This window comes from Nycticebus coucang, chromosome 7 (assembly GCF_027406575.1).
Source record: "Nycticebus coucang isolate mNycCou1 chromosome 7, mNycCou1.pri, whole genome shotgun sequence".
In the NCBI taxonomy this organism is placed as follows: domain Eukaryota; kingdom Metazoa; phylum Chordata; class Mammalia; order Primates; family Lorisidae; genus Nycticebus; species Nycticebus coucang.
In genome coordinates, this window is record NC_069786.1 from 116,318,666 (window position 1) to 116,333,573 (window position 14,908).

The following is a 14,908-nucleotide window of genomic DNA, read 5'->3' on the forward strand; positions in this document are numbered from 1 at the left end:
CCAATGCACTTCCAAGGTTGAGGGGAAGCAGGCAGAGAGAACAGGAGCATAGAGGTTGCTTGAACCCTGGTAACAAAGACAGAGGATATCTAATGAGAAAGCCCTTGACATCACCTTTACAGGTGCAGCCACAAAGGCCAAAGAAAGGCTAAGGTCAAGGATGCTGGGGGGTTAGGGAGCTGGATCTCCTGCTTAAAACCCTAAAGTTGATTTGGGCCCTTTTCTTCCAGTTGTAGTATCCTCACTTTCAGAATGTTTCCTAGTTACCAGCTGTTCCCTGGTGTTTCCATAGCCACTTTCAGGATGTCAGTCATAGCACTTAGTGCATGGTGTGGACATCCCTATTTCCCACTATTCTCCTTTCTTCCCTAGGGGTTCACCCAGGGCAGGCACCCAGCAAGCACAGTGCCTGACACAAGGCTGTCCAGTAAACATCTGCTGTGAGTAAAGATCACAACTGTGGATGCAGCAGCCCTGGGAGGCTGAGCCTGGGTGTAAGTGGAGAGGCAGGAATCCTCAATCACCTGGGCCTTGGCAGCACACAGAGCATGGGAGGGATTGGGGCCGGCATGCTGCAGAAGTGAAAGATGACAATCAGGACACCCTTATCTACTCATTCCCTTGTCTCTTCAGATCTAGGCCCAGGTCCCCAGAAAAGCTGTAGGGATCCATTCCGACCCTAAGGTTGGACTTTTAAGGGCCTGAATTGGGACAAAGATTTGTACTGGGTCTTTTTTTTTTTTTTTAATTTATCTGAAGAATAAACATGTTCCCTGAGAAGGCTCATCTGGAAAAGGAAGGTCTGGAGACACCAAATGGCTCTGTGTCTTCTGGACCCAGTGTGTCCAAGCTCAATGGGATAGTCAGCCTCTCTCTCTCCCCATTTCCTCCAAAACTTGGAGACTCATCCTCTCTATACACCCACACTTACCAACAGCTGTCATTATAATCAGATTTCCTGGGTAGAATGTGTACAGGGAGAGAAAATGTGAATGAATGGACAAGACCATATTGACCTTCACCTTCTATTTCTCACTGTAAATGAGTTCATGGTCATTTTGTTCCCTGTGGGCCTGGTCAGGGAGAGTCTGCTGCAGAGAGGGGGGCCACTCCAGATGTGCCGACAAAGCCTATTTCCAGACATGAAGTACTAAGCATGACTTTCTAGGAAAGACCCAATTTCCTTAAAGGAAAAGCTTTGTAGTAAAACAACGGGTTCAAGAGCCAGTCTACGAGGGTTTGAATCCTAATTATGTCACTTGCTATGTAATCTTGGGCAAGTTATTTAACTTCCTTGGAAGTTCTAATTGGAAAATGATGACATTATAGTATACACTGCTTAGGGTTATTACCAGAATTAAATGGGCTGCTAAGTGTACAGATATAGAATAATGCTAGCCATGGTTAGTCTTCATTAAATGAAGCAATTGTCATTATAACCTGTGGAGCCTACTGCTCCAGATGACACAGATCCCACAGTAAAAAAGCTTTCCCAGGAGCTTTCTTCCACAGAGCTGGGTGGGTAAGGTTAGAGTCTGAGTAGTCATCCCTGACACTCCCAACACAATAGTCTAGGTGAGAAGATAGGACCTGGGCAGTGGCGTGCTTTAGCAACAGACTCTTCAAGGTGGTGGAAGGCCTAATTTGCAACACTTGCCAGTTTCCACAGTGTCCATAGCCACGATGCCTATTTCAACTGGCTCACAAAATTTCTGAAAATTGAACAATTGTACCACTGGACCTAGAACCTCAGCTGATCCTTGGTGAGTAGGACAAACTTGCCTTGGACAGATGGATTGAAGGAAAGTGGAGAAGAGGGTCATCCAGTCTTGGCAATAAACCAGGTCTTCTCTAGACTAAGCACTCTTCTCAAAGTGAAGTCCATGGTCTATTTGCTATGTTTAGTGTGTTTGTAAAAATAAGTTCCTAGGCTTTGCTGAATTTATTAAAGCAGAATCCCAGAAATGAGGCCAGGAATCATCTTTAAATACCTGCTTGGGCAATTCTGGGGTTTGAGAACTGCTAGGTTAGGGATCTCTAACCAGTCCAAGAAGTCAGAATAGGCCGTAAGACAAATGTGAGTTCTACGGGGTCTTTTCATATTGCAGTCCATAACCAACAGCAAAGAGTTGGAACCCCAGGCCCGAGAGCACACTGAGATGGTTATAAATGAAGAAAGGGACTTTAGTGCTCTCTCTGGTCCTGCCGTGTTTAGAGCAACTTTGGGGTCAGTATGCAAAGGCCCTACCCAGAGCAAAGCACAGCTCTCTGTGGGGACTTTGCAGTGCTCCTGGATGAGAAATAGCCTGCAGAGATGGTGGAAACACTGAAGCTTTTTGTCCTTAGAGCATGGTGAACCAAGCTTCACTGAGGAGGGGAGCAAACCCCTAGACACACAAATCCATGGCTCCAAACTATCTGTGTATTGTCCCACTCAGCATCCTAGACTCTACGGATCTAACAACTTAAATAATTTTTATTACAAAAGGAAGAAAAGACCAAAACATCCCCCAAATTTTCCCATAGGGCTTCCCCCTCCGCGCCAATAAATAAGGTGGGGGAGACTGACCGGAGGAGGAGGTAGGGGTCAAGGTTCAGCAGAAAAGGGAGCTTAGCCTTGGCAGTGGTGGCAAGGACCCCCAATACCAGGCCTTATGGTCACATTGGCTGGAACACAGAACTCTTGCTGCTGACAGCAACAGTCTCTGGATGCATCTTGAGGAGTGTGGCCAGGGAGGAAGGTAATACTTCATGAGGGTCAGGATGGCTGCCCCACCCCTGTAGCCTTCTTGGTTCTGGGCAGCATTGAGTCCAGCCAGCTCCCTGATGGCTCCCAGGGAATCTAGCAGCATCATCTGAGGTGCAAGCCCACCTAATGGGGCCTAAGACAGATGGAATGGGCCCTCTCCATCAGGGGAGGCAGGGTATGAAAAATTATAGTGAGAGCTGGCTGGGTTGGAAGCCTCCATGTCAGCCTCAAGGTCTTTAAAATAGAAGGATAGATAGATCACTACCCCCTCACCAGCTCAGCCTGCAGTTCTATCACTACACCAAGATGGGGGGAAGGGACGCTGGCATTGCCCAGTCAAATCTCAATGGTGTGTCTCCATGGTGGAGGAGATGGCAGGAACCAGTACCCACAGCTCAGGTCCCTTCCAGGGCCAGCACCCGCCTGACTGGTAGGCCTCTGGACCTAGTATGGCAGTTCTGGAAGGGCAGTGGTGGGATCCTTTCAACTCCCTGTCCCAGACATGCCCAGCGGGTGGAAGCTGTCCTCTTCGAGTAAGAGATGCCCCAGGCGGTAGAGCAGCTGGGGGTACCAGTGCACACCCTCACCTGGGGTCCAGCTGCCCCATGCCAAACTGTGAAACAGTCGCAGGGGCCAGAAGGCCAACTGAGCCAGGTGGTGGTCAGCCACAGCTGCGAAGCAGGAAGCCACCACATCCTCTACCACCAGGGTCCCATGCCTGGTGAGTGGGGCATAGGCTCCAAGGGCTACATGTGTAGAGACAGCTGCCACTCGGGCAGGCTGTAGGCCTGGCACCCCGGCCACCAGCACATACTGGCCAGGCTGCACATGGCTGGCAAATGTTGCCCGGAAGTGGGCTGCTGGCTCTGTGTGGTTGTCAGCCATAAAGAGCAAGTGGGCAGGCGTGAGTGCCAGGCGGCGTGGGGGGTCCTGAGTCTCGATGACCTGAAAGGCCCTCAGCTTGTTGGGCTCACGGTCCAGGAAAATGAGCACATCACTGAAGGTGGGGTTCCCGTCCTCCCCCATGACCAGCACCCGGTCTCCCAGCTGCAAGGCTGACAAGGCCACACGGGCCCCACTCTCCAGGCGCACCTGGGCTCCAGCAGGGAAGCATCCACCTGTCTTGGCTGCAGCTGAGTGCTCTGTGGGAAGAAGGGACACAAAGATGTTAGGTGGAGTTCAGCCTTCCCACCACAGCATCCTCCCCTGGCCAGCCCGCCCAGCCAAAGAACTTCTTGCTCCCAGAGAGGTCCCCATCACCATATCCTGGCCTGGCTTCCACCTCCTGTGCAGGCTTGAATCCATCCCAAGCCCAATATGAGCTCCTGCTCCCTTCTCTGCTGCCTAATCCTATGCCAGTGACAGCAGCACACCAGGGTTTTAAGACCCAGGGGGTAGAAGAAAAAGTGCTCTCCCAAGGCCTAGGTGATGCCCCCCATTTGTTCACATCCTGACAATGCTATGAAAAAGTCAGAGGCCAGGGCTCAGCTGAGCCAGGCTGTGGGTGGCTGTGATGTGACAACAGGAAAGCTGCAGCCTCATGGAGAGGGGAAGCCTCTTAGCTCCTCTGGGTCTAGAGGTCCTGAATTTCTCACCCCCTTGCTTAGAGGCTCCTAAAACACGGTCCTCTCAGTCTGATATCCCAAGTTCTGCACTGGAGCTGACTCTTTCAATCCACAGAATTGAGAGGAGGAGGGCGGCGCCTGTGGCTCAGTCGGTAAGGTGCCGGCCCCATATACTGAGGGTGGCGGGTTCAAACCAGGCCCCTGCCAAACTGCAACCAAAAAATAGCAGGGCGTTGTGGCGGGCGCCTGTAGTCCCAGCTACTCAGGAGGCTGAGGCAAGAGAATCGCTTAAGCCCAGGAGTTGGAGGTTGCTGTGAGCTGTGTGAGGCCACGGCACTCTACCGAGGGCCATAAAGTAAGACTCTGTCTGAACAAAAAAAAAAAAAAAGAGAGAGAGGAGGGCCAGCCCATGGGGCAAATACAGACCTCTGGGGCAGCCTCAGTGTGAGCACTCAGGTCAGGGGTGGATCTGGGGGAGTATACAGTTATCATCTTCAGTTTGAGTGCTGGGTCCTTGTGCAGGGACACAATGGCATTAGCAGGGAGGATGGGAAACAGTGTTTGAGGGTCAGGACTAAGGAATGGAAGTGGCCACCCTGGAATCTGGCCCTGAGCTGGTGTTCACGGGTGCAGGGTGGCTGGGACTTAAGGTAGACACAGTTGGTGAGGGTGTGCTGAGCAGAGGGGCCAAGGTGTGGCTTTGGATTAGGGTGGGATCACCCAGGGACCCCAGCTAAGATCAGGAATATCAAAATTCGGGCTTGGGCTCAGTGTGCCGGGTCTGTGCATGGGACTACTACATGGTACCAGTGTGAAGGACTGAGCCTGCAGCCAGGAGGGCCAGGCTGCGACCCACACAGGAAACATTTGAAGCACCCATGACCAGGTTCAGTGTAGGCGACAGGGACACTGACAAGACTTGAGGGGGGGGCGAGGCCCCAGTGCCTGCCAATTGTGATCAACAAGGCGGCCAATCTGGGAAAATCCACTTTATTGAGTCCACTTTTTTTTTTTTATTCTGGCTCTCACGGCTGGCTTTGACCCAAAATGTCCAGCTTGAGGGCCCTGGAGGGAGAGGATGGGGACGCCTGCGCCCCAGGAGGCCTGACCTGCAGCTGGGTGGTGGGTTCTGAACCTTGGAGCTCCTGGTCAGGCATGGTGGAATCTGGGCACACCCTGGCCCCCGGCCCCACCACCCTCCTTGTTCTGCACCAGGCTGGGTGGGGATGCATGTCTGCCAGCCTGGCTTTCTCCATCTGTCCAGTTTGCTCTGTCTTGCACCTCCTGTGGACTGTGGACTGCCAGGTCAGCACCCAGCTGTGCTAGGACAGGACCTATCTCGCTAGGCTCCCCCATGACACTACTGAGCAAGGTGGGACGAGCAGGCAGTCATGAGTAGCTGCGGGGAGCGCCGCTGACGTCCTCTTCCCTGGGGTCCCTGCCTCCATCCCTGGGCGGGCCTCTTCACCTTCTCAGCCCCAGCCGGCACCGAGCTGCCTGCCCACGCCCTGCGGCCCCGGCCCCGGGCCCAGCCCCCCGGCGGCAGCTCACCAGACTTGACCGAGCAATGCACGTGGGCCTTGGACTCGTAATACACCCAGTCGAAGCCGGCCTCCACTGCCAAGCGTGCCAGTAGTCCATACTTATTGCGGTCGCGGTCCGACGTGGTGATGTCCACTGCACGGCCCTCATAGTGTAGGGACTCCTCCGAGTGGTGGCCGTCCTCATCCCAACCCTCGGTCACCCGCAGCTTCACGCCGGGCCACTGGTTCATCACTGAGATGGCCAGGGAGTTCAGCCGGTCCTTGCAACGCTGCCAGAGGAATGTGCGTGAAATTAAGGCTCTGGTGCAGGTGCAGGTGCAGGCGCAGCCTGCCTGCGAACTGTCCAACGGCACCCAGTGGAGTGGGAAAGCCGGGCAGGGTGTTCTGTCCCTTTCTCTTAGGAACAGAAGGCCCTAACATGCTTCCTCCTATTCTAGTGTCTAACCGCTCCCAAGAATGGGGACCACACGGTGGCGCCACAAATCTGGAGGTCGCATCGAGGCACCCTCCTGGTAAAGGTAGAGGATCCCCTTCCATCCTGTGTTCTCCCTTCCCAACTCAGGGTATCAGTCCTTGCCCAGATAGAGCTATGACTTTTGAGCTCCTGGTCCCTCGGTCTCGCCAAAGCCAGGAGGGAGGAGATGATAGGGGAGCTAACTGCCTGCGGCTAGCCTGCTAGGCGTGCAAGCTCTGAGGTGCCCAGTAGGTGTCACCGCAGCCTCAGGGCTGAGGCCCAGGTACTGCCGGCTCTGGAGGCGCGGCAGGTGCAGAGCGCCCTAGCAGCGTCGGCTGGCGGGGTGTATTGGAGGGGAATCCCAGGCCTGCCCGGGTCTCTCCAGCGCCACAGAGAGTTTCTGCTGAAACCTTACGATCCCAAACCGCCCCGAACCCGCAGCCGCACCCGCACCTTAGATTAGGCTGCCCAGGAACCAGAAGCTAGTTGGCTAGTGCCTGGGCCCTCCCGACGAGGGGCGACACGGGGCTCTCACACTGAATTGACAATTTCAGAACCCTCAGCACCTCTGCGCCAGTGGGTCGCTCCTGTCCCGGAAGGGATGGGAGAAACCGAGCTTCTGTTCTCAGACAGCCAGCTCCATGATCTTCCTCACATGAAGGCGCGCCCCGGGGAAAGGACGCTCCTAGTCCGCCTGGCAGCCATTCACGGTTTCCACCTTCCCCGTATGCCTGGGTCCTGAGAGCTCAAAGGACCACGCAGCCGACCGGGCAAAGGGACGTAGGGTCTGGGGCATTGGAGTGCAGGGGAGGGGCCCTACCACCAGGCCTTGACTTTGAAGTAGGAGGCGCCGCCAAGTGTGGGCAGCCCATCTCTCAACCTACCCCCACGCTGCTTAGCCCGGGCCCCACAGACCCTTGGACTCAGCCTCCCAGGAGCCAAGAGCCGCTACAACCCAAGGCCAGGTCGATCCTCCCCAGCATGCTGCATGGCTGGGGGCGCTCACTGCACAGGGCGGGAACTCAGCCTGCTCCTTCCTGGCCCTTGCAGTCAGGCTTCTAGCCCCCTCCTAGTCCGCCTGGCAGGCCGGCTCCCCGCCCCTTTCTCCCTCACCGCCTCCCTCTTCGAGTCCAGAGCCCGGGCGTGCGCTGTCAATGATTGCCCAGCCCGTGGCCCGGATCCTTATCTGCATTCCTCGGCGCCCGGCCGGGCCCGGCCACCAGCCAACCTTCGGCCGGACACCGGCCGGCCAGCCCCGGCGCCAGGGCGCATGCTGAGGGCCGTGGTCTAACTGCTTTTCCTCATGGACCTAGAGAACCTACTCCCTGCTTGCGGGTGAAGTCTCAGGAGACCCCAGTGGAAGCGGACATAGGTCTCTCCTCTGGCGAACCCAGCTTCAGGGAAGGAAGTTTGCGCCCTTGCCTTGGGCGGAGCGCACGGGCCCTGCTCCGAGCCTGCAGAGACTAGCTTCAGCTCTGCTCCCTGCCTCCTTTGGGCATCCCAGCCCTTCTCTTCCACTCATTCCTGTCCTCGCAGCAAGCCCAGGGATCCCCTAAGCTCAATCCCGGAGCCCGAAGGCCCTAGTACCCCACCCTTTAACCGCAGCCGCGCCACTCGGCTCTCCGGACAGACGTGTGGGCTCGCTCGGCGGGTTCCCTTTCCCACCTCCGCCTCCCTGCTCAACTCTTCCTTGCTGTTCCTTAATCCAGAACCAGCCGGGACACTGCTCCAGGAGGGGGCAGAACATCGAACCCAAAGCTCAGCAGGGAGAAAAGGCTACGGGAGCCATCGGTACCCAAAGCTTCTTCGCCTCAGGGGTGCAGAATGGCTTCAAAATGAAAAGGGCGCAGTTGTACAGGTTAGGCCAGGAGGGACCGCGTTGGTCCCGGAGGAAGAGTAGGCAGCCCGGTCGAGGTACCTTCGGGGGCCGGGTCTGGGCTGAGCTGCCAGCACTCTGGGGCAGAGGAGCAGTAGCCAACCTGCTGGGATGTAGGGCTTGGCAGCGAGAAGCTCTTCTCCCAGTCACCGGCGGGCTAGGGAATGCAGACACTCCCGCCGGGACCCCTGGCCGGCCCATCTTGGCGAGAGAGGCAGGTGCGAGAGGGCGTGCCCAAGTAGTCCAGAGAAGATGCTGGGGTGGGGGACGGGTAGGGCCGGACAGGTGGCAGTGCTTCAGCTGCAGAGCCTGGGAGGGCGGATTGCGCTCACCTGGGTCATGAGGCGGTCAGCGCCTGTGTTCTCCTCGTCCTTGAAGATGATGTCAGGATTGTAGTTGGGGGTGAGTTCCTTGAAGCGCTCCGAGCTGCGCGCGATCTTGCCTTCGTAGCGCCCGCTGGCGCCCAGGGTCTTCTCCGGCACGTTGGGGCTGAACTGCTTGTAGGCGAGCGGCACGAGTTTGCGCGGCGGACGCCGGCGACTGCCCACCACCCGGCCCGGCCCGCAGCCCCGCGCCGCCGGCACCATCAGCAGCAGCAGGAGCAGGCAGAACCGCAGTCGGGGCCGGAGCCGGGCGGGAGACATGGCCAGGGAGCCCGAGAGAGCGGCGGGCAAGGGCGCCTGGTGGGCTGACGGGTGGGCGGGTCGACGGGAGCGCCGCAGGAGCTTAGGCGTCCGGGTGGCTCCTGGGGGCTCCAAGCGGGGGCGCCATGGGCGGCGCGGCGCGGCGCAGGGCCGGCGGGACTCAGGTGCGGAGCGGGGGCCCTGGCTGGTGGCGGCGCGTTGTCCCCCTCGGCGCCTCGACTCTGAGCTGCCGGGCCCGCCGGCCGCCAATAAATAGGCCGGCCCGTTTGTTTTGGCAACGCGGCGGCGGCGGGGGGCGGCGGGCGGCGGGGCTGCGGGCCGCCGGGCTGGGCTGGCCGGGCCGGCGGGCTGCAGGGCCCCGCGGTTAGCACCCCGGCCCGGCGGTCAGGCGGCTCGGGCGGAGCGGGAGCTGCTGCCGTCTGCGGCGCAGCCCGGGGCCGAGTGAGAGGGGAAATGGAAGAGATCCGGGCTCGGGCCCCGCTCAGACCGCACCCTACCCATGTCCCTGCCTCCTGTGCGCTTGACAGCGAACCTGCAGCAAGGGCAGCACAGCCTCCTCCCCCTCGGGCGGGCGGCCCCGGCACTAGCCAGCCCTCGTCCCGCTCGCTCACCGGCCGCGCGTCCGCCCGCTGCCCTCTGCGCCCCCAGCACTGCCTGAGTTTGCCCTCCCCGCCCGGACGCGCCCCACCCCGCCCTAGCCTCGCCTACCGGCTCCTCACGGCTCTGGGGTGCCCCGCCAGGCGGGAGCTGCCACCCCCACGGAGACCGCAACCCACGGCGCGGCCGGACGCCAGGGGCGGGGGGTAGTGGCCGGACCGCACAGCCGCCTACGGTGTCCCCTGCGGGGAAGCAAAACCAAAAGGCAGGAGGCCGCTCATAACCTGGCGCCGGACCCTAGCCCAGGCAACTGCGTCCTCTCGGCTCCGTGGAGCTGGGTTCTTTCTGTACCACTCCGGTGCACATCCCATGGCCTGGGCCTGGTGGGTGTGAAACTGGGAGTGGGGAGCGCTGCCTTTCGAAGAGTCAAATAGGGGTTTCGAAGTGGGAAGGCTGTTAAAACAAACAACATGAAGTTGCAAAGGGATAGGCCAAGAGGCATAGAAGAGCGGCTGAAATGGTGGCACCTACAGAACACAGAGGAAGCCCAACTGGCCCCGGTGAAGAGGGGCAGCAGAGATCTCAGTACCTGGAGCTTGAGAAAAATGCCCAGATGAGTCAAAGCTCTCTAGGATCTACATTACAAATTTAAAAGGGCAGAGAATATGCAAAGGTAATTAGAGACGTGAACATCGGTTATGTATTTTAACATGACAGTCAGGAAAACTGAATAAATTGGGATCCATTCTGCCAAAACAGGAAAAGGCAAGTGTGTTAAAAACAGAAAATATTACCACCACAATACCAAACTATATGATTTGGTTGCAATATATTCTATAAGCTCAATAAAAGTAGAAATAAAAGGATGAGAAATAAAAAGCCTTAAAAAATTCTCATTATTCCAATAATGTTAATATAGTATGTACTTTTTTTTTTTCTGAGACAGAGCCTCAAGCTGTCGCCCTGGGTAGAGTGCTGCAGCATCACAGCTCACAGGAACCTCCAACTCCTGGACTCAAGCAATTCTCTTGCCTCTGCCTCCCAACTAGCTGGACCCACAGGCACCCACCGCAAAGCCCGGCTATTTTTTTTTAGTTACAGCTGTCATTGTTGTTTGGCGGGCCGGATACCCGCTAGCTCAGGTGTATGTGGCTGTCACCTTAGCAGCTTGAGCCACAGGCGCGGAGCCATTATGTACCATTTTATTGGTTATATATCTGATACACGGGAACTATTATATATTATCTACTTATATTATCTAATTTAAATTCAATAGCCAAATGAGCTATTATACTACTACACACATTTTAGAAATGTGTAAAATTTTACACATTTTACAACTTCTCTACAAATTCAGAGAAGATAAGCAACTTGGCCATGGTCAAGAAGCAGTGATTCAAGTCCATGGGGCTGACCCAGTGCCAGCCTTCAGCAGTGCAAACTCATCAGCCCCTCTCTGTAGGCAGGACTCATCCATCAGCACACCCTGTGTTTGTGGCTGAGGGAGCTTTTCACAGATTTACTTATACTCTCTCAGGATCAGTTTTGTGCACACAAATGCAGGATTGGAAGAGACTCAGTGTTTAATTCAAGCACTTGGTATTATAGAAAAGGAAACTGAGGCCCACAGAAGAAAATTTAGGATGGCTCCACCAGGACTGGAGTGACACTTGTCACTTTCCTCCTGTTTGCTCACTCTTCTTCCCCACGCTCCCCATGTTCTTTCTTACATTAGCATTCAGATTATGTTTCTTAGTCATAGATTGTTGCTTCTTTTACTTTTTTTTTTTTTGTAGAGACAGAGTCTCACTTTATGGCCCTGGGTAGAGTACCGTGGCATCACACAGCTCACAGCAACCTCCAACTCCTGGGCTTAAGTGATTCTCTTGCCTCAGTCTCCCGAGTAGCTGGGACTACAGGCGCCCGCCACAACGCCCGGCTATTTTTTTGGTTGCAATTCAGCCAGGGCCGGGTTTGAACCCGCCACCCTAGGTATATGGGGCCGGCGCCTTACCGACTGAGCCACAGGCCCCGCCCAGCTTCTTTTACTTTTCTTTTCTTTTCTTTTTTTTGAGATGGAGTCGCAAGCTGTCACCCTGGGTAGAATTCTGTGGCAACATAGCTCACAGCAACCTCCAACTCTTGGACTCAAGTGATCCTCTTGCCTCAGTTTTTCGATCTTTAGTAGAGACGGGGTCTTGCTCTTGCTCACGATGGTCTCAAACTTGTGAGCTCAAGGGATCCACCAGTCTTGGCCTCCCAGATTGCTAGGATTACAGATATCAACCACTGCGCCTGGCCTGCTTCTTTTTCTTAAAAGTTTTCCAAGTGTTTTAACTTTTATTTTCCTGGGCTCATGAACTATCCTTGCAATATTCTCCATCCCCTTTCCCTCATGTTCCTCCTACCTCAGATTTCTGGGGCTGGGTCAGTACTACTCCCAGACTAGACAAATAAGGGCTCTCTGTTTCTACAAAGCTCCAAACCAGAAAATACCATAGCCTACTGAGGTTACCGATCCCAATGTTTCATGATAATCTTCTAGAGAAGTTTTGCCTTAAGTTCAATCTTTCTCTTTCCCTCTCTAACACAAATTCAACCCCTTTCCTCGTTTTCTGGCTTTAGAAATTGATTAGGGCTATTATCCCACTTATTACCCACATATATGGTCTGGAAGGGCCATTAAATTGTCTCCAAGTGAGGCTGGGCGGGTGGCTCACTCCTGTAATCCTAGCACTCAAGGAGGCCGAGGTGGGTAGATAGCTTGAGCTCAATTGTTTGAGACCAGCCAGAGCAAAAGTGAGACCCCTCTCTACTAAAAATAGAAAAACTGAGGCAAAAGGATCGCTTGAGTCAATGGAGGTTGCTGTGAGCTATGATGCCACGGCACTCTACCCAGGGTGACAGCTTGAGACTCTGTCTCAAAATAAATAAATAAATAGTCTCCAAGTGGAAGACAATTTCCTTAAGTTCTCTGAGAAGTTCTAATTTATAAAATATATAACCATTTTATTAGTTTTGCCATTCATCCTCTCATTTCTCCTCTAGTAAACTGTAACTCTTTTCCTAATGGATACAAATCTGATAAAGATCTGATCTGTGTGAAACAGGAAGTACATATGCTACCAGGGCTGCTGTAGCTTATCATCAGGTGCGCCTCTGCAGAGCACCACCTTGTTGGCTGAGATTTAGTTTCACCAAGACTAGACCCTCCTTTGCCAGGATAATTTTAGAGCAATGATCAGAGTGTACACGGGAAGAGGCAGACGGAAACTAGCATGTATCAAGTCTTTTCTCTGTGCCAGGTGCTTTACACAGTAAGTAAAATCTTCACAACAATCCTCTGTGCACTGCAATTATTATTCTCATTGTACAAATCTCCAATTCCAACCTCTAGAAGTAAAGTAATTTGCCTACAGTGGCTCTCGCCAGTTCCACAGTGAATATTTGAACCCAGAGCTTTTTTACTCCAAAACTATACTCTTTTCTCAGGGCACAATGGTGCTCCAAGATCTGAATCTCAAAATTAGATTAGCACCATTCCAATATTCTTCAGTGGAGGAAGGGGCAAAGGAGGGTGGAGATTGGAAGCAGCCTAGTTTCTACAGCAGTGATTGAAAGCTTTTTTTGTTTTTTTTTTTTTTTTGGCCGGGGCTGGGCTTGAACACGCCACCTCCGGCATATGGGACCGGCGCCCTACACGTTGAGCCACAGGCGCCGCCCTGATTGAAAGCTTTTAATGCAAGCTGATCCTATGTGCCTTGGTCATTTGTTGGCTACCTTTGTTCTTAGCTGTTCAGTACATGTAGGCCAGTTCCTTACATCCATCAAATGAAGCATGGATATTTTTTTTTTCCAATCATTGCTAGGCTTTGACAGCAGTAAAACTGGAGAGTGATCATGTGCCACTCTGAAGGCCTCAATGGCATGGGACATCCCTTGATCCCATCATTAGGAGCAAGCTGCGGCAACAAGCCTCATCAGGGCACTTCAAATCTGAGTCCTGGGCCTGTTACTACAAATCACTTCCTTTTCTCCCCTTTATACCTCTTCTACCCCTTGGCCAGCTCTATTTTGAAGATTTGTTGTTTTGGATAATATGATTAATTTTTTTTCTAGAAAAGTGAAAGTTGGCTCGGTGCCTGTAGTTCAAGCAGCTAAGACACCAGCCATATACACCAGAGCTGGTGGGTTCGAATCCAGGCCAGGCCTGCCAAACAACAATGACAACTACAACCAAAAACTATCCAGGCATTGTGGTGGGCGCCTATAGTCCCAGCTATTTGGGAGGCTGAGGTAAGAGAATTTTTTAAGCCCAGGACTTGGAGGTTGCTGTGAGCTGTGATACCACAGCACTCTACCCAGGGTGACAGCTTGAGGCTCTGTCTCAAAAAAAAAGAAAGAAAGAAAAGAAAAGTGAAAGTTGGAAACAGAAAAACACATCATAGAACCTGATAATTTAAACATATATTTAATGGACTATCATGTTAGTAATTTTGGTAAATCTTAATTTAACACTATAGTATAAATATAGTATACTTATAGTAGATAAGTATTAAATTCGTATATACAGGGTGGCCATAAAGTTCATTCATATATACAGGGTGGCCAATTTAGATTTTAAATTGCACATGAATTTTATGGCCACCCTGTATATGTGAAAAAAATATATAAATACATAACTTATACATTCACACACACATACACACTGCCTACATCTATTCTTCTATAGTCAACTAGTCTTTTTTCCTCCTAATCCTGCCACTTGACCAGATCAATCCAGCTTTAAATCCAGGGGTGCTAAGCCACAACCAGACAAGTTTCAGGAATGCAATTAGTTGAATGTCCTCCAGTGACTCAGTATGGCCCTAGAGGTGACAGACTCATGCCTGAACACTGTCTTTGCTACCTTCTACTGGTGTGACCTTAGGCAAATCACTTGACTTCTCTGAACTTTAGTTTTCTCATCCATACAATGAAAATATCACCTATCTCACAGGGGTTGTTAGAGATGGCTAAAAAATACAAGCTGTAAGTACAAATATTAGTATAACTCGCTTTTTAACCTCTGCTGGGTTCACTTAGGGGTAGCAGCAGTTCTCTGATTCTTATTACCTGTCCAGGGGGATAGATCAGGATGCTCCCGTGTGGGTGCCCCATGTGTGATTAGGAGGCCCTACATCTTTCTATTAGGGAGCATCTAGTGTAATAGGCTAGATAGAGAAGGATAGAGAATGCAAACAGAAAAGGAGAAGATGTAGTTGTTGTCCTCAAGGAATTTACTATTTAATCTTAATGATAAATCATGAAAGTAAATGGCAATTACAAACCACAAATGCCGCTTATAAATGACTACAGAATGATGCATTATAAACTAGATAGGCCAAAAGTGAATTTGGTCTAGGAGAATATGGAATTAAGAAATAATTAGCCTTGGGTTAGACCTGTTGAATGAGATCAGTTCTGAAGGAGGGAAAGG

The 14,908-nt window shown here is 53.0% G+C and overlaps 1 protein-coding gene across 1 annotated transcript; it reads right to left on the reverse strand.

Moving 5' to 3' along the window:
- Window positions 1–2,456: 2,456 nt before the first annotated feature.
- Window positions 2,457–9,410, reverse strand: IHH (Indian hedgehog signaling molecule). The gene is made up of 3 exons (XM_053596550.1): window positions 8,521–9,410; window positions 5,866–6,127; window positions 2,457–3,891 (listed from the first exon to the last, which is right to left on the reverse strand). Exons 1-3 carry the CDS (start codon window positions 8,830–8,832, stop codon window positions 3,233–3,235), a joined length of 1,233 nt encoding a protein of 410 aa, XP_053452525.1. The 5' UTR covers window positions 8,833–9,410; the 3' UTR covers window positions 2,457–3,232.
- Window positions 9,411–14,908: the final 5,498 nt, after the last annotated feature.

Coding starts and splice junctions, on each gene's coding strand:
- IHH (XM_053596550.1), bottom strand. CDS start 8,832: ATGTCTCCCGCCCGGCTCCGGCCCCGACTGCGGTTCTGCCTGCTCCTG. Junction 6,128..8,520: donor CTGACCGCCTCATGACCCAG/GTGAGCGCAATC, acceptor TTCCTCTGGCAG/CGTTGCAAGGACCGGCTGAA. Junction 3,892..5,865: donor GCATTGCTCGGTCAAGTCTG/GTGAGCTGCCGC, acceptor TTCTTCCCACAG/AGCACTCAGCTGCAGCCAAG.